This window comes from Falco biarmicus, chromosome Z, assembly GCF_023638135.1.
Source record: "Falco biarmicus isolate bFalBia1 chromosome Z, bFalBia1.pri, whole genome shotgun sequence".
Taxonomy (NCBI): Eukaryota; Metazoa; Chordata; class Aves; order Falconiformes; family Falconidae; genus Falco; species Falco biarmicus.
Window position 1 is genome coordinate 46,714,055 of NC_079311.1, and position 20,170 is coordinate 46,734,224.

At 36.8% G+C, this 20,170-nt stretch overlaps 1 protein-coding gene across 1 annotated transcript in view; it reads left to right on the forward strand.

Moving 5' to 3' along the window:
* Window positions 1-20,170, forward strand: part of TMC1 (transmembrane channel like 1) — a 68,073-nt gene that overhangs the window by 25,516 nt on the left and 22,387 nt on the right. The window contains exons 6-12 of the mRNA XM_056325126.1: window positions 2,024-2,114; window positions 3,329-3,410; window positions 8,099-8,205; window positions 9,488-9,586; window positions 13,719-13,861; window positions 16,491-16,635; window positions 18,649-18,843. Of these exons, the coding sequence (XP_056181101.1) occupies window positions 2,024-2,114; window positions 3,329-3,410; window positions 8,099-8,205; window positions 9,488-9,586; window positions 13,719-13,861; window positions 16,491-16,635; window positions 18,649-18,843 (862 nt within the window). The remainder of the gene's footprint in view (window positions 1-2,023; window positions 2,115-3,328; window positions 3,411-8,098; window positions 8,206-9,487; window positions 9,587-13,718; window positions 13,862-16,490; window positions 16,636-18,648; window positions 18,844-20,170) is intronic.

A 20,170-nucleotide genomic window follows, 5' to 3' on the forward strand; every position in this document is an offset into this window, starting at 1 on the left:
GTTTCCTGAAGCTGAAAGAATCTGTTCTTTCTGACTTATCTGAGAGAGCTGAAATTTAAATGTAAAATTTTATGCGAATCAAAATGATAGGAGATGTGAGCGTGGAGCCAGAAAACCTCTGAAGGACTCGAAGTGGCTTTGAAAATAAAGAAGGCTCAGCCAGTGACAAAGTTAGCTAAAACACAGAAAGATCAGACTCCAAAATCCAGCACACAAATGTGATCCAGAAGAATAGAATTGAGAATGAGGGCTCTAGAGCCTTAAACAGATGCTGACTTGATCCCTGAGGAACACTTTGAAGTGGTAAATAGGTGGGATGTGTGGCTGGGTATTTTTGTCTTTTTATAACTGGATTTGTGCATGCCTTGTGCCACAGGGAAAAGAAAAGAAAAAGAGTGATCAGATTGTGATTCATGTAATTGTGTGTAGCTTTTTGCTTCTGCCAACCTGTGTCTTTGAAAGAGAAAATGGGATCTCAGATGGTGTGAAAAGGGTGCTAAACTCCTGGGGAGGTTAGGTGAGGTGAAACTGGTCCTGATGCCTCACCAGCTGGGTTTAGATGTGAGTTCTTGGAAGGTGAGAATTCTCAGAAGGCTCTCAAAGACTGAAAGTCAAATTCAGTAGCTCAATTTTGCACCATCTTGGGAAGCATAGAAACAAAAGGTTGTTCAGGGGCTTGTTACTGTGAGCTAAAAAGTCTGCCACAGTGGGTGTCTAGTGGGGAAAGGTTTTGATAGGTCTTCAGATGACAGTATGAAGATCACCCTAAGCATTTGTGGTTACTAAAAATACATAGTATTTTTAAAGTGGCTGAGATTTTTAGCCATGAGTTAAGAGAAAATATGACACGGCTAATATTCTTCTTCACACATAATTTTAACTTGCCTTTATCACAGCTATGCCACTATTCTGCCAATGCCATTGTCAGATTTTGCAGTTTAACACAATCTTTTTGCTTGCTTACATAAAATATGTGAACAGAAGATATAACCATGATAATTAATTTCACTCAGTGAACTTATCTCTAGTGCTTCTGGAGAGCCATGATCACAATTAACATTTTCCCAGTAGTCCACTGTTTCTCAAGTGCTTAGTGCAATGCCCAATACAATATGCAATTCTTTGCAGACATCTAGTGTGATGAGAAAAGAGTTACACGGTCTTGTGCATACACCACCAGCTAAGGATCCTTATTCTATTTCCCAATGCTTTAGATCAGGACATTAGGCTTTAGGGAACATTTTATCAGTAGACAGACATGGAAGTCATACTTCTACAGGAAAATTATATAAAAATTATATTATAAATCAGATTAAATGGAAGAAATATTAGTATACTTGTGATCTCTTTTTATTGCTTTATTGTGTGGACACTATTCCTTTTTAAAACAAGATAAAAATCTTTCTTTCATAATTGTATATCATTATTTAACTTCCATATCTTTATAAGCAAAATTTAAGTGTTTTGGGGACCAAAGAAGGTACAATTCTAAGAAATTATTCTGAAGATGATATATGCAGAAATTATGAAGAATTGAATTAAATTTAGTCTTGAGAAAGGTAGACAAAGGGGAACCAAGTCTGTAATGTATATATATCTCCAAAATAAAAAGTGAAAATAGATTTCCCTTAGATAGTTGGCCAACAATTTATATTAGTTGGAACCAGGAGGAATAACAGTTTGTGAGTGGCACAAGTAGGCAGCAGCTGAACTGCAGAAGAAAGCCACTGTGACTAAAAGTATTTGATGATATTAACTGGTTGTAGGCAGATCTCAGAGTTCCAAATGCATTTTGGATGTAGGCAGATGACCAAAGTGGCTTGTTCTGTTTGCATTACATTTGATTTGTCTTCTGTGAAATACAGAATCTCAGAACTTTTCTTTCTAAACATTACTAAGGGAACAAGATTATAGAAAAATCTATGAGGAGTTAGGACACATAAATAATTACATTGATACGGTAGAGACAATATAAAATTTACCATAGCATCATATCTTTCTCTCTTTTGCCCTCATTTTCCAGGGAAGCCCAGCTTTTTGTTGAAAAGTTTGAAGGTGCTCTTGGAAAAGGAAAAGGAAAAAAATTCTATGCATTCAAAGTGATGATGACCAAGGTAAATTTATTATTTCACTAACTTCATGTAAAGCAAATAAGGAGCCTTTTGCAGATTATTGCCATATGTACCCATCTTCCAAAACAGAGTTCCTTGTCTTTCTTTGCATTTTAACACATGTATTCCCACTTCTCTTGCATGAAAAGATTTCTAACATAAGCTCCCAGTTTGATTGAGAAACTTGTCATCAGAACAAAAATCAACTGGTTTGCAAGAGTTTAATATCTTATTGAAGTTAATTTCTTTTGGTGTAGAGTGAGCTTTTCTGTGGACTGAATCCAGAACTCAGTCTTTCTTTTGAGACAAACTTCTGTGAATTATCACAAAGTGTCTTTTTGCCCCACAGCAAAAATACTGTTAGCATCTCCACTGAGCCAAGGTTCTAGGACCACGTATATTCTAGTATGGCTCTGTAGGACTGACTGAAAGGCCGAACAGTGGTTGCTGAGGACCCAGTGTCCAGGCAATGTGTATTCTGGCAGCTCTTTCTCTGGGCTAAGACATCTATGGTCTCAACAACTAAATACCCAGCACAGTGGATGTGGATTAGCATGCCTCTCAAGTATATTTTTTGACGTAGTTTTATGCTCTGACACCACTTTACAGTGCAAATACAAGTGTAGTAAATTGAGATGGTTTGGAAGATTCACTTCAAAAAACACACTCTTGGCCAAACTAAAATGCTGATGCAGAATGATGCCAAGAATATTTGGCAGGACTACCTGCTGTGGCTAGGTTCACCCTTAGACTGGATTTTCTGCAAGCAGTTGTGTAGTCTCATCGCATAAGCATTAATGTTCACAAAAAACAATAAGACTTTCAAACTCAGCTGGGCACTGGAAGCTCAACTGCAGAAGTTAGACTTACCTGATAGATAAACCACTAGTTAGAGTAATTGCAATGTGAAATGACACAGCTTGAGCTCCAGATCTGAATTTTGAATAGCAAAGGAAATAACAAAATAAACTCTTAGAAACAATTAAAAAAATATTAAATGAATGGCATGAAAGGAAGGGATTATTTTATTATTCTTCTTGTGGAAGAGATAAGGACTTCACACAGAGCCAGTAGGAAACATATTCAGAACAAACAAAAGGAGATGGTCCTTCGTGAGCTAGTGCTATCTGGCAAAGAATACTGTAGATGATTAAGGGGAAACTGAACATCTGGGCATTGAGATGATGGTAGTTTTTTTTATCTGTGACCCTTTACAGAAATGGATGAAATTTCAGAGAGATTTTGAGAATTTTAAGACAGCCTGCATACCCTGGGAAATGAAAATTAAGGAGATTGAAAGTAAGTATTTATGGAAGGTAATAAAGAATAGTATCTAATATCATATTCCTGATGCATGCCAAAGTGGCAAATTACTTTTCAATACTTTAGAAATATATATCTGTATTCAATGTGTAATATAAAATCAATGAGTATTTATTTATTAAGCTTGATGGTATAGCTAGTTGAGAGAGTGTTAGTCAACTTACAGGTGATCCTTGAAAAGTGGAATTGGGATTTAGCTGTTGCCTAACATCACTTTAGTTTGCCTGTGTACTATAATTATTTCTGTGATGTTTTTTCATCATCTTGAGACTTATGGTATTTTGGCATTATTTCTCTCATTTTCAACTGCATAACACAACACAGAGAAAATAACAGTGGTCTTAGATGTCCCTATATATTAGGCATAGTGTAGTTAGTACTTCAGGTATGTTTGAGAGCAGGTTTTTGGCACAAGTGAGTTTTGTGTTTCAGTTCCAGTGATGAATTAGACTGCAGCCCTCTCTGAAGGAAATTTGCCTTAACTGCGTGGATACCTGAGTGAGACTCTGCCACTAATGAAATGCAGATGGAAAAGTGCAATGAAAACTTATTTTAGAGAAGTTGCCATTGGAGGAAGCTGTGGGTTGCATCAAAAGGCAATAACTGTAACAGAAGAAAAACAGGAAAATGATAAATTGTTAATTTTGTGGAGTTTTAGACTACAAAATAGCCCTTGAGGAAAAATTATACAACGTTCTTAAACATATGGTCTACAGACCACTGAACAGATTACCTACTCACTCAACACAAAATTTAGGAAGCAGCTGCTGCATATGTGTAGTTAAAATCAAACTCAGCAGCAAGATGCATGTGGTGTCCTAGTGGACTGGACACATAATAGATGTCTTGAGGATCTGTGAAAGTAACGTTTCTGAAAGTTTCTGTAAAGGAGTTGTCCTGGCACAAACTGTTCTGCTAGCAGTAACTTCCAAGAGACATATTTCTTTCCTCGTAAAATCAGAATAAAAAATTGAACAGGGTATTTTTTTCCAGTCCCGCTTTTGTATCTATTTATTTTTTCATTTGAAACAAGTAACATTTTTGCTGTCACCTGGAGGGTCCCAAAATCACAGTAGGATAGTACCTTTTCATAATCTCAAGGGGTAAGATTATGGATTTTACTCTTTTTTTATTATTTTTTTGTTCTGTTCAGTGTATCGCTAAGGCAAGCTGCAATTGTTTCTTTTACTTGCAGAAACAATGCTCTGTCCAAAAATTAGTAATTTAAGAAGTACAGTTAAACTATAGTTTAGTGCAAAACCCTGTAGTCTAGAATAAGTCTTGATTTCAAGGGAACACCTCTGAAATATTGCTGCGGAAAGTGATTTTAAATCACAATAAACCTGGTTAATCTAAGCAGTAGCTCTCAGCCCATACCTAAGATTTGTGTTAGCGCATTTATAGTACTGAGATCAAGGTTGTCTTAATGACGATGCTGATAAAGCTACCATGTCCCAGAGAAATAGAGCATTTAGATAATAAAATGAGAAGTGAGTGAAACTGAAATAGAAAAAAGCTAGTCTGTGTATAAGGGAAGAGTAAACATTAAGATACATTGAGTCACAGAGACCAAAAAACTGCTGCTTCAACTTCTAGAAATGTATATAGGTCGGATGTGTACTACATTGGTCATATGTATCAGGTTTAGTAAAGTGGAAAGAGTTATCTTGTGGTTTTTGGCATTTAACAAGCTGTTGGTGTTGAGTCAAGGATTACCCTGCGTTCTCCAAATTTCAGGTTAGCAGAGGTAGTATAAGATAATTTGTAAAACTATTTTTTATATCAAGCTCAGATCAAAATCTCCAGATTTGATCAGAGATCAAATACAGAACAAATTGGAGGAGCACCCACCTTTTTAACAGACTCAGCTTCAAGCTTGTATGCACAAAATCCAGGGAATTAAATGTTCTTAACAGGTGCTGCCTGTTGGAGTCGTGTTGATGAAGCAGAAGTAACTCTGCAAGGGGAGGCTCCAAACTGGGCAAGGACCAGATTCCTCTGAGTCCTAGCAGCCATGGCTGTTTGGGGCACAATTCAGTCCCTTGTAAAATGACTTAAACACATGACATCAAACAATAAACAGAATGTACCTGATACTGCTTATAAGGAATCTGGCAGAAAAATGTCTTTGGTTGCTTAACACTTTACATAAGAGTTGCTAAATACAGCATATTGAACACTTTGGAGAATCTTGCTGGCACAGGCAACACCCTGCATGTAACCACTGGATCTCTCAGTCCACCCAAAATGCTGAAGAGTGGTTGAAGAAAATAGTTGAACACTAGGCTTGGACACCAGGATCAATATTTAAAAAGATGTTGTTACACAGCAATGTTTGTGTAGAGTCCTTAGTCATGTCAGTTCCCATGGGCTGCAGTCTCATGTAGCAAAGTACGGTTGCATAGAGAAAACTGGAGTGAGCACTGCCTACTCAACAGCCCATTTTTAGAGGAGACAGTACAATGAAACAAGCAGCAAACAACATCAGATTGTGACAGGTAAAGTAGGTTGTTTGGACCACTTGCAAAATGCACTCACTCAGTTCACTTGCCACAGAGTTGCGTCTGTACAACTGCTTTCCATGTCAGTACACAGTTTAGCATTTTTAGTAATGTTTCTTTTGTGCCAATTTTTCCACGAGGACATGGGCATACACACAGGTATCTGGTACATTTCATTCACTAGTACACATGCTTAAAAATGAAATGTTCATAGGTAGCTTCTGCTCCTTCCAACAGATGGGATTATAGGTAAATTACCACCTGCTTAGCACAAAGGAACTAGAGGTAAAACTTTTATGTAAACCTCTATGATCACTGCTAATACTATGCTTTAAGCTACTTCCTTTCCAAAGGCAAGCACAACAGAAAGAAGTGCTTATTAACAGGGTATAAGAAGAGGTCATGCTAATAGCACATAAAAGAGGCAAGAATTTATGAAAGTTCTGATTGAATTTTGCATGATCCTAGCTAAAAGAAAGTGTAAGCAGCAGAAGCATGAAAGGAACAAAAGCCTGACAATTATGTGCAGACTACTTTGTAGAGGAAACCTCTATTTTTCAGCTATAGCTATATAAGCTATATATATATATATACCAGCTATAAGCCTATAAATTCGGCTTGGTGGGAAGATTTAAACACCTTCAAGAAGATACTTTTGATTAAAAAGGGCTCATTTAGGATAGGCCAGATTAATCTAAGAAGGACACCAGCTAATGTTGTAGGTAGATTGAAGTGCTCTTTCTGCTCTGAAGAAAAAATTCTGATTTTATTTCAAGGTCACTTGTAGATACCCAAGAACAACCTCGACCCAGTCAGATAATTCAATGGTCATACTGCTGTGCCTTAGACATGCTACAAAAGAGTATAGGAAAAATACATAAATATTAACTATTAAACATTATTAATATTGGCATGAGAAAACACACCTTTGTTTTAAACTTTTCATACTATGTCCTAAACTACAAAATTGCTTTAACCACACATTTAGACTTGATATAGGAATCATTTCTCTTGGGCCTGTGGACTGGCAGCAGGAGCATTATTAATATTTAGATACTAAATTTCTTTCATTTCAGTAATAATTATAATCAACATTGTCATTTAATAACAAAATAGAGTAATGAAAAGAAGAAGAAAAAAGGAAAGTATTAATTACATTTAAGCCCTAGCAAGAAAACTCACCTTTAACCTCTGCCTAATTTCATAATACTCCCCACTATAACAAATAGGACCCTTGTCACAGAGTGATTTCCTTCTCATTATTTACTATCAGAGTGCATCAGGCACCTTAACTAGACTGTGTCTGAATAAACTGTTGAAAGGTCACGTTTTTCTTGTGAATGACTGGTAACAGAACTGAAAACTCCTGTTTTTCTAACTCTGAGAGACAGATTAGCCTGACTGCCAGCTGTCCTGTATTCAGCAGAGCTGTGCTGCAACAAACTGGGCTTGAATTTGAACTGTTATTTCAGTTTGGCCTGAATTGCAGAGTATTAGTCAAATCATGCCCTTAGTGCCAACTGCTTCCCCTGCAGTCTCTTCTTCACACAGGTCAGGGTCAGGAGTCTGTAGTGGGTGGAGTCCAAAGCTTCATCTGTGCACCTGGTAATGGAACTGCCTCCGTACCTGCATGCTGGTGGAACACATAAATAGCAACGCAAGAGAAAGAAAGGGTACAAAACACTGGCAGATATTTTTATTCTTCCCTGGTGAGCACTCCAATAACAGCACTTAAAGTATCTGGCTAATTCTGTGCTGCTTCTGATTAAAACTGAGATAAGTACTGATTCAACATGCCCAGAATACTTACAGTTCACATCAGACAAACAAATAAATAAATATATAAAGGTTATTTGCTGTGAAACCTGCCACTAGGGGATTTAATAATAGTTTAGTAATAGTAAATGTCGCAGCTTTTGCACAACCCTAAATACTCCGTGTAAATAATACTCTTACATTTTTTGCTTCTGTTTTCTCTGCCAGGTCAGTGAATGCTAGTATGCATTCTGGAAAAAAAGTATTAGAATTATGGTAATAAAGAAAATTAAAAGCTTCCCCTGACTGTATTTATCTTAAGTGAACTTTGAGCATCTTCATCTTAAGGTAAAACAGCATGAGACAACTAACTTATTTGCTCTTTTTTCACATCTCATGTTTTCATAGGTCACTTTGGCTCTTCAGTAGCGTCTTATTTCATATTCCTACGCTGGATGTATGGAATAAACATGATTCTCTTCGGACTGACTTGTGGACTTGTAATGGTGCCTGAGGTGGGAATCTTTTAAATTCTCATTGAGAGTTGTTACGTGAATTTCTGTCTTTGCAGTGAGATTTCATAGGACTGGACCTTTAAATAAATTTGTAATCTCTTTATGCTCCATTTAAAAGTATTAAGGTGTACTAAGGCTGCAAAGATGTACTTTCCTTGTGGACAGTTGTCTCTACACAGACATGACTTGAAATAGATACAACAGAGAAATGTATATAGGATTGTGTCCTGAAAGTGCTTTCCCACAGTATGGAGTTGGAGCTAAACTTTTTTTTTTTTTTTTCTATGGGGAACTAAGGAGAGGAACTGAGTCTAAGAAGCAGCCAAGTGGAGTACCTTGACTAAAATGTGCATTGTAATAGAAAGATACATTCCAGACCTCTGAGGCACCATGGATCCTTCTCAGTTGCATTAATACTCATGTGCTGATAAGGCCCAACAGGGCTGTAAAATCACAAGAGAGACCCCTCATGTTTTGCACTGTGTGCAGCATCGCTGTTAATAATGCTGCTCAGAGCAGATGTAATTCAGGCAGAAATCACTTCTGTGAAATGTAATATTTTTCTAGTTCCTTTGAACCATGATACTGTCTTTCTGAAACAGGGGCTTATATAAAATTAAAAGTATTGTGCCGTCTCCCTGATTTCATTATTCCATAACCTCTTACTTATCTTACCTCCTAATAAGCAGCTGGGAAAGAGTCACATAGGAATTTCCAACAGCTTCCTAGTATAGTGTTTCAATAGCATGATCCATCTTCAATTGAAGCCAAAACAGGAAAAATGCCCAACAGTTTGCAGGATAAAGCTTGGAAAGGACCCTGTCAGGACATAGACTGCTGAGCAAACATCTTGCCAGGAGCAGTGGGCCCTCAGAATCAAAAAACTGAATCCTTAGCTTCTTCCCATACACTTCAATTGAAAAAACAGTAAAGTCTGTAATGCAAGAAAAATTGTTCTTCTGGTCTTGTGTGTAAGACAAACACCACTCATCAGAGGAATCTGGATTTCTGTCTTGCCTTTAAATGTAAGAGGCACAGTTTGATAATCCACTGATACCATTGGAACATTACTTTAAATTTAGAAAACACCATGAATAGGTACTTAAGCATAGTTTCAATCATTAATGCAAGGAACAATGAAAAATATTGGAGAAATAGGTCATCCTCACTAAGCAGTTTAGGAACACAAAACAAGTCTTCCTAAGAAATGACAGATCACTGTCTCTTCCCTTTGTTGGTATTTTGCTTTAAAATGTAAATTGCTCTCATTTTTTGGTTCAAGGCTTTGATGGGGAAACCATACGGCTCTTTACCTAGAAAAACTGTCCCAAGAGCTGAGGAAGCAACTGCTATGAACTTTGCTACTCTCTGGGATTTTAGTGTAAGTGCATAAATTTGCAATAATGCATATTCACATGAGTGATTTTATGGACTTAATTAATTATTTAATATTTCAGGAAAAGATGGCAATAGAATTAATCTAATACTTCTTTTCACAAGGTCTGGGTACAGACATTTACTTCAGACAAAACAAATAATGAAGCTCAATGTCCACATGCACATTTCAGTATATGCAGCAATCCAAAACCATGCAGCAACAACTCTCAAAGCTGGATTCACATCCCTGGGTATTGATGTGCCATTTCTTATAGGTGAATTTTGTCCTTTATTTTAATATGATTAAGGTTCCAAATGTGAGGATGCAGTGTGAATTAGAAAAAAAGAAAAGATAATCCAATAATGTGCTCTGTAGGCTTTTCCTAAAACATTTTTTATTTTTAGTCTTATAGAATATGCAGATACGTTAGCTGAATTGAGAAACATATCTTAACTCTTTACCATTGACGTGACACCCAGTCTGGCCTGTGGAGCTATACCTCCTGCACTGAAAAGTTAATGGTATATTCCTAAATATGTCATAATGCTTTTCCTTCCTGAAAACAGAAGTTTTATCAGATTTTGTGTGTGGCATGTCTCTGTAGTTGGCCTCTTTATATAAAGATGACACAAATTTGCGTAGTCAGCTAATGATAAATTTGGTATTGCAATGTGTTTCTTAGAAGGCTGTTTCTCTGTGGCATGCAGTCAATGTCGTCAAAAGGTACTCTGCACTGTGAAAGGGTGCAACCATCTAGTTAAGGTTTTTCTGCAGATTAATGGAAGCAGTATCCACAGAACAAAGTGTGATTTCTCCCCAGTCTTTCTTTACCTTCTGTAAAAGGTACCAAGACTTTGAAAGACTTATGCATATACATATCTTTTAGCCCTTGAGTTGTTTTAGCAACAACAAGCATGAATATAATGTCAGTAGCAGACCCGTTTCTTGGAAAAGTGAAGTCAGGTGCAGCTTCCTCCAGTTTGCAGCTCAGGCTCTCCAGCTGTCTGCAGAACAACTCATCTAAATGTGACCTCTCCATGTAGGTTTGACCTGTGTGAGGTCCCATCCCACCTATGCTGGTGAGGAGAACAGTGCAGGCAGTCTCAGAAGGGGCACAGGCAGATTTTCATACCTGTTCTCTTTCCAACAGGAGGCCAGCTCTGATCTCCCCTGAAAAAACATGAAAAGGGTGCAATGTTTATACTTCTCATTAATATTGCCATTTTTCAGTATGGTTAAGGTGTGGAGAGATCCCCAAGCTTGTGATATTCAGATCTCAGTCAGGATTCATTGGTTTTTGGCTCAATACTTTGTGGACATGCAGATGCTGCTGTATTTTGGTCCTTTATTTAGCTTCCTTGGCTCTATTTTCAACCTTTAGCTATCAGCGGAGAAAGGATTGGGTTGTACGACAAGAGAACATTGGAAAAAACCTTACTGGATATACCTGTTTTCTAATTTACAAGTAAATCTTTCAGGCTTATTAACTGTAAACAACGGAATCTAAAGAAAATAATATAACAATGGCTAGAAATTAGCCATATTATTATTATCATCATCATCATCATCATTAGCAAATGTTTGTCTTTTCACTATAAGGGTACGTAAAGTGAACAGATACTTCTGCCTTAGTTAACATAAAGTGATGGACCCTTCTTGGATAGAAAAGAGTACAAAAGATTTTTCTAAAAAAGCCGTGTATGTAACATTTTGCAATGACTGCTGCATAAGATGACAATGCTTCTGGTTCATCAGGAGTTTATTATTAGATAATAATAAAATGAGAAATTAAAACATTAGGGGGAAATTGGAGACAAAGGAATCACAGTAACTTGGACATTTTGTAAAGAGAATAAAAACTAGTAGAGCTTTATATACCCAATGGGAAGAAAGCTTTTAAAAGAAATGCATTTGAGAAAAGATGAATGAAGACAGATGGTAGAAAGGGAGGGGAAGTTTATAATTGTCAGAAACAGGATCTGACAGCTCTGAAGAAGAAAGTGTTGCAAGTAACAGGGTAGCAGTTAACACAAGGAGCAAATGCACAGGTAATTAACATGGAATAAAATAGCGAAAGAGGTGTATGTCCTGACATATTGAGGGGGAAAAAGAATTTTATTGAGTTATGTCAGATTGATAAATTCTCCCTGAAGACAATGACATCTTTAATTAAACAGCATAGGAAACACTACCTTTCATCTGCTAGCAGTTCTTGTATGCTATCAGGTAAGTTACAAGTAAATGAACTCATATCAACAAACATTACTTCAGCCTGAAAAAAACCCCAAACTCCACCAATCTTTAAGACATTAAAAAAAAAAAAAAAAAAAAAAAAAGAAAGATGAGCACAACATACCTTTTGAGTTTTTTGCTCATTTTCTCATTTTCTGACATGGCAAAAAGAAACAATTTTGGATTATGATATATTTCAGCTGGAATTCAGTTTTAACATTGTATGTTTTACAGTTCAGATAATAATCCAAACGTAAAATTCAGACTTTCAAGGCTCATTACAATAAAGCATTTGACCAATAGCCTTATCTCTCCCCTCTTTTATGTCAGGCTCAGAAAGGAGAGCAAAAGATCTTCCATGCATGCCTGCCTTTACACAGCTAAAGATATTTCAGGTCTACTGGTGACATGCAGTAGGCAAAGCCCAGGAAACAACATATGGAATGACATGCAGTGGAGGAACTATCTCTGACTTTGCAGAACACAGCAACTTAAAAAGCATTTTAGTAATCTGCGGAATCCAAAAGGCTCTCCAGAGCTACTTTAGGCTGTATTGAAACCCGGGCTAAAATGGAATTGTAGGATGCTTTAATGAGCAAAAATATGCAGATGATATACTATTGAATTTGAATGTGTCCTGAATGATAGAAATGTTTTACTAGTAATTTACTATCTGTTGTGTAGGCACATCTCTCAAAGCTACTCTGATATTAAGAAAAATGAGATATGTTGATTACCAAATCAAGACATTTTGAATAGTATTTCTGTTTATCATATATTAACATTTTATTTTCTGCTTAGGATTGTAAATTTGGTTTTCCAGATAACACTCTGACTCATTTCGTGTACAGTAAGAGCTACAACAAATTAAGTGCATGTTTTGCAATAATATGTAAGAGAAAGGTGTTATTTATTATAAGTAAAATGAGCAACTGAAAAGCAGGAGGAAAGTAAATTGCTTTTTTAATTCACAAAACTCTCAGCTTGCTGTACTATTGTCAAAATAATGCAAGGTGCATCCACCAGTTACATGGTCAAATACTCTATTTCACTTGAAATCATCACACCCAGCTGGAGCTTTGCTACTTGCAGTGCATGTGCTAAGCTGTCCTTGTAAGGGCTCTGCATATCTTCTTCTGGGAGGCAAGTTCTTGCTCTAACCTGAGGATTATCAGGAAGCTTTAGCTATATGGATCATTTTAAATACCAGCAATTAGTGCTTACAGATGATAGTGTACTAGTAGTTTATTTTGAAAAATCAATAATCTGACCAGGAGAAGAGACGGTAATTCTCACTAAGATTTTTAGGAAAGGAAATGCATTTTGACTTGCTGAGAAAGAAGGTATGCTTACATTGCACTTTTTACAGTCTTGAAGTCTAAGTGTTGAAAAACTCTGCGTACTGAATAAACAGCCATAAAATGCTACTAACTATTGGTTAACATATATTGAATGATCACCCAATGAAAAGTAGACACATTGTCAGAGAAGGCATACGAGAATTTTGCATTAAATAGGCTTTACAAGTAAATTTTAGAAATGTGAAAATTAAGTTAAAAATCTACCATTTTATCTGAAAGTAATTTGTAAAACAAATTTTGTAAACCAAAAAGTTTTTGTCTTTAAAACAAGAAGTATGAGGGAAAAAAATAAAGTTTTGACTCATTAAGATGTAGATGGAGTGCCCATGAAGAGTTTTAAAAATAAAAGATTTGAAACTTGACATGAAATACTCTAAGCCTTTCTAAGTGAGAGATTTTCCATCCTGTGAGATTTATTGTAGTAATGCTTACAGCTCTTTTGAATGCATCGAAATTAATGTTTCAGTACTTTGCTATTGTGCAATTCCTGATTATGTGCATATTGAACAGACATGACATTATGATTTTTGCTGACTTTTCAGGGCTTTGCACAGTATTCTGTACTCTTTTATGGTTATTACAATAACCAGAGGACAATTGGATGGCTCAAGTTCAGGATGCCTCTTTCGTATTTCCTTGTTGGAGTTGGGACTATTGGCTACAGCTTTATGATTGTCATTCGAACGTAAGTTCTCCTTGGCTCTGGAATAAGGTACATTTAAAAAGGAATATAATGCCATTGTTGACCACTGAGATATCTTTTTGAAAATATGATAATTGTAAGGGCAGGACAATGCAAGCTCAAGTGCAAGGTCAAAGTCATGTAAGGTTCCTTCAGTCTGTATTTATTTATTTTTCTGCAACAGCAGCTATGTTGCAGTGCTGTGGAATTGCAAAAAAATCTTTGCTGAAATAACACTTCCCTCTTGCAGGAAAAATGAATGTATAAAGTAAGGAACAGAGCTGTCAGCCCATCTTCTCATAATACTCTGTATCTAGCAGTATGTCAGCTAACATCCAGGACATTCAATTGTTCTGCCTTTAATGATACCTTATGTGAGTTAAATTCTTTTACAAAGGAAGAAGACAAGAAAGAAAGAAACATATGACAAATAATTCTGTGTGTAACTCACAGTCAGCAGTAAATGATTCTCAGCAAGACTATAGTGGTTAGGTCACATTAGCAAAGTGGTGCAGAAGCATTAATGCTACTGGCTATAGTAAGGATTTAAAGTTCTGTGGAATGCAAAATAATCTTCAGCAGTGTGCAAACTATGCTTAATATAACGTTAAGAACATAGTGTTAAAACAGTAGGAAGCATAGGGGCAAGTGAAACAGGGCCTAGGCAGTATGACTCGTGATATATTAGCTTTTTGGCTTTTGAATTCTGGACTTCAATTTTGCCTTAACATCAAAATTTAAATGAAATAAATTTATTATTTTATAGCCAAATTCATTATTGCAATAAACTGTGATAATTCTGAAAGCTTCTAAGAAGATAGGCTGCCAGTTAATATAATCTTTAATACTCTTGATTCAGGCTTGACGACCACCTGCCATAATAATACAGTTAGCTATAGTGGTGGCTTTAAAAGATGCCTACAGTGAAAAAAATCAGAGAAACGCACGTCAAGGTTCAACCACACTTGTGAATATAGAGAAAACTGCAGTTAATCTGTTTCCACTGTTTTGTGCTTAAGTAATTATTTTTCACTTGCATGAGCTCAGGATTAATTCATGTTCTGTTTTCCAAATATTCATGTTTCTGGTTTTTGGAGGAGGAATAAACAGCTGCAATAAAAAAGGTAATTAGTTTAGCTCAAAAATATATTTTAAAATGTTTTTTGATGATGTAGCTGTGAAGGTTAGAAAAGTCTTAGCCTCAAATAAATGTATTTCAATGACTGTCACCCAGACAAAAAAAAAAAAAAAATATCCCTTATAGTAGACAATACTCGTGGCCCAAACAAAGGAATATCCTTGATGAAAAAAAAGGCATTGTAAGTGCTAACTTCCCATATGGTCACATGACACTAGTGGTGATCAATGTTTAGGTAATCTTATGAGCGGTTCTTGCAGTCTTTTGCTCTTTGCTATTTCTCCAGAAAGCACAGAAACTAAAAGCAGAGTAAGACAAGGTGCTATCATTTTTCTGCTGTTGACTGATATCTGAGAAAGGGAATGTTTACATGAAAGAAGCAGTGAAGCTTATAAGGACTATTATTCTGTTTAGGAGAAACATTTAAATTCAGATAGAGCTCTCTGCAGCTCTTTCAGTGTATAACATAAAATGGAAACTTTTCTGGTCTCAAAGAAATAATATCCCAGCCACAAGACTATTCAGTGTTTCGTTAGGAACTCTTGTGAAGGAATTATCTTAGCCTAGAAACCAAGAGTAGGGCAGATCCTACCAAGAACCTTTCATAATCTCTGTCCCTTCTGTATACAAGCAGTATAGCACACCAAAAAAACAACTACCACCAAACCAACCCTGGTGTTAGTTTATGACGGCTCAGAAGGATTTTCTGTGTTATTTACTTACTCTTCTTTTCCTAGATTTGAAAGTATATATTTTGCTGGACTGTTAAAGTGTAGTGCATAGAAAGCATTGATATTAATAACATAACACTACAGCATTAGTGAGCTTTAAAATAAGCCTGCCCTACCAATGTACTTCATGCTTGTGCTTAGTAGTTTGAATTAAGTGATAAAGTACACAGAATCAAGACTATTATTACATGAATGACAGCATTTAAAATGGAGAAGTTAGTAGTCAAGATTAAGTCAAGTCACTGAAGAAATGATTTGATATTTCTGGATACTGTTACAAACCTTGTTTATAAGTGCATAGGAGATGAAAGGGAAGATATAAAGCTGTATTAGTGACACTTTTATATGGTATAACCAGGTTTTGTCCTGGCTTGTTATTTTAGAATTCTTTTCTCTTTGTGAAGTCTCTAATAAAATCTGTTGCAGTTCAGGAAGCTCTTCAGCTTTCTACTTGAGAGGTCTTTTTGATGTTGTTTTCCCATCGAGTTTCTCATCCAGCAGAGTTTGTCTGAGCTATTAATGAAATAAATTCATTCTTTCTCATCAAAATGTGTGTTGTGAGCTCATAAATTTTCTAAATATGCAAGTCTCAATCCTTCTTTCTTGTTACAGACTGAACTTTCCAGACAATAGGACACGGCTGACTCCAATAATATTTTTTTTTTCAAGAACAATGTTATAATTTAGGAACAATTTACAAATCATTCTTACATAGCAGAACTAGTTCTAACAAGGTCTTCCTGTGTCTGTCTGGCTTTTGTAGAATGGCAAGGAATGCAAATGACGATGGTGGTGGGGATGATACTAGTTTTAATTTCAGCTGGAAAATGTTCACAAGCTGGGACTACCTGATTGGCAATCCTGAGACTGCGGATAATAAGTTTGCCTCCATCACAACAAGCTTTAAGGTAACATAGAGCTCTGTAAGGAGAGGTAACCGGATTTGTCTTTCTCACTGGTATGAATTAAATGGAAATAAGTTCAAGTATCAGCTGTACCTGGGCCTAGAAACTTAAACTGGAATTGGCAGTTTTATACTCTTCTGAGTCTGGATCTTTGTGCCTTGCCATCTTAATTTTTTCCTTTTGACTGTGGAAGGAAAAGCATTAATGGCATCTTCTGTGTCCTCTGTGACCATAGTACTAGTTTTAGAAAAACGATTCTACTGTAAAAATAATTGTTTCTTTTTTCTCATCTGTGACTGCTTCCAGTTTCTATAGTACTTGTCTGAAAAACTCTTTTTTAAAATGCTGGTGACATTTTGCCAATCTCACATTGTCATATTCTCTTGCTATACTGAAGAGATACCATAAGATAAAGCAGTAAAATGGTCTGTAAAGGGCTATTCATCTTGTCAGAAGAACTGGCCTCAGAATTTTGAATGTATACTTGCAAAAAAAAAAAAAAAGGTTATTTTCCTTCCATAATATAAAGTCTTCTTTTCAAATTAATTATGAAATATAGCCCAGTTTGGAAGGAATCCAAGGCGGGTTTAAGCCTCTTTTCAGTTTATAGGGTATGTTGATTCCAAGAGTCATGGTGTGGGGAATCTGGGCCAGGATGCAAGATGCACTGCTGTGAAAAGAGTGAAGGGGATATATTCTATCTGTTGAATGCCAAAGAATATGTTTCTACACTGTGGTCACTGGGACACACTGGTGCAGCATGTAAGGGAAAATTTAATTTTCAGTGTAATAATGTACAGGGAATACACTCACAAGATGTTGCCAGGTAAAGAATGTGATGCTAGACTTGCCGTCACAGTGACAATATACAACATGGGGGCTGGAGGACCAAGCACATGTCACCCTTCCTTTCTGCAGGGGTGATATAGCCAATATACCACCTCACCCTGCCCACCCTCCCAACTGCAGACATAAAAGATAACCACATTCAAAGTCAGTAGAAAGAAAAAGAAAGAAAAGGTCCAAGAAAAACAAGTATTGAGGAAATACTGACTGAAAGCACTGAAACTGTGTGAGCTTTCCCTGCCTACCTGCTAAGGTCAGTTGCTAAAAGCTATTTGGACAAGAATACAAATAATTTGAGACAGAGACTTATTTTTGAGAAACAAACTAAGTTTTACTGTGATCTTTGCAAACAAGCAAGGAACTTTAGAGGAAAGGGTTTGTGTGAGCTATGGGAATTTTTCTCAAGAGCTTTTGCAATCTCCTTTCATTTGTGTAAAAAACACAAATCCCAAGAAAAGCAGAGCCATGCAGAGTAATTGTTGCAATGCAGGAGTTCAGCTTCCCCTCTGGACAACTGATCTCTACACCAAAGTGAGAAGCTGTAACCAAACTCCCTTTCACAAGGACACTTCAGAACAAAAGCTCTTTCTGCTGGCAAAAGTAGAACCTGGAGATTATAGTTATACCAGAGTCTCAATATAGTCAGTCCTGGCCAAGGGTACGTGTGGGACAGTTTTTATTCTGCAGTCTGAAGATGCACACTATTTGCCATTTTTGGGATTCCTACATCTAAACTGTCTTTTCATTCCTTCTGAATTGCTGATTTTCAAATTAAAACTTTTTGCTCTTTTCTCACAAATGCACATTTTTTAAAGTATGACAGTTCCTTTTCTGACAGCTAATCACACACTCATCCTGCTGGGTCACTCGGCCTTAGAAGCTCTCAAGCTTGAGAGAACATGCTGGTTTCTTTTTGGCACACAAGTGCAGGTGTAACGAGACTCAGTCGGGACACAATCATGAAGCAAAGCAAACTCTGGGGAGCCTAAACCCCAGAGTCTGCCAGGGTCCAAACTGGATTTTGTGAGATAAGATCATCTCAAAACATGATGCCCAAGTGTGCATTCATATCTTTGGAATTTATTTAACTGACTTCTAATGACTGGGAAGCAATGTGGGGTCTTGACCATTAAAGTACTCATAATATTCTTTTCTTTCTAACAAGTGCAGGAAGCTATTGTGGAAGAGCAGGAAAGCCGAAAAGAGGAAAATATTCACTTGACTCGATTCCTGAGGGTTCTTGCTAACTTCTTAGCTCTATGCACACTTGCTGGGAGTGGCTACCTCATCTTTTTTGTTGTCAGAAGATCCCAGAAATTTGCCCTGGAAGGTCTGGAGAACTACGGGTGGTGGGAAAGAAATGAAGTTCGTGCTAGCACATTTCTAAAATAGATGTGGTTTGAAACTGTGTTCCTCTATACTGCCTGTTGCTTTTTTTTTTTTTTTTTCCTGAGAATTTAAATGCTCTGAGTGTGGGTGGTAAATGTCTAACAAAATAATTGCTCTTGTCCCTCTGCCTCCTGCTTCATTAAAATAATGATTCCTTCAATGGCCCTTTCAAATGTCCCTTTGCTTTTAGTTTTCATTTGAGGTCTTTACCTTTCCTCTTTTGTTCTCTTAAGATTGTTTTCCAGACACTCTGTGGACTCACAAGATCTCTCAAAGTAGCCCACTCTCCTGTTGCTTTCCTCCTGAAACTGGACCAAGCAAAGTGACTGGTGTGTCAGCATACCCAAAAGTTATATGGGGCGTCATGGGTACAACTTTGCTGTGTAGCAACAGGATGAAACTCATGCCTTCCAGTTCCAGCTGCCCAGTCCAAGTGTCCAATACCATTTTTTTGTGCTTAATCTGCCTTCTTCTGAAGCAGATGCAGTCTGGCCTGATAGAGGTGTATAGTGGTAGAGATTATGCTTGCTGTAACTGTATGCAGTAAGCACTTGAAGTCAGTGTTGCTACATGAAAACCTGGGGAGGCTTTACTTTCTTAGCAAAAATGCTCCTGTATATGTTATAAAACTAGCTTTTTGTTAATCAAAGCTCATCTTCTGAGCTGGAAAGTAAAGTAGATACCTGATTTAAGGCAAGGCAAAAAGCTGCTAGCCTCACGAAGCTGCTGGAATGGGCGAAAATCGAGTGAGAAAAGTCAGTCCTTAATTTTCAACACCAAAACCCAACAGAAGAAGTAATATTAAAAACTCCAGCAAGCCACCTCTGGAATCCAGAGAAATGGGATTGTTGAGATTGGGCTAAGTTACTTGATAAAAATTATTCCATTTTGATCTGATGGGAAAGAAAAGTCCTATACAAAACTGCTTGGTTTAAAGCAGCATGGGGTCTAAGTGTGACAACAGACTGCCAGATGAAGAGAGTTCCGAAGGAATTCAGGAGGAATAAGGTTTTCTTTCAGCTGAGAGGTGTGGTAATAGATTTGTACTAACAAGAACTGTGCTACCAAAAGCTGTTATATTAGCTTATACTGCAATCTGGAAGTAGCTAAATATATGCATGTTTACATTCATTGTTGTACTTTTGTTTGCTTTACAAAAAAATACTGCTAAGGAGACTCTGTAACACAGAACTAAGATCTGGAATGTGTGTGGCTCTTAAGGAGAGTAAGAAAATGTTGCCATTATTTGGCTGAAAATTTTCCCCTATTGACAGGTAATGAACATATTTGTGAGGTACAAAAT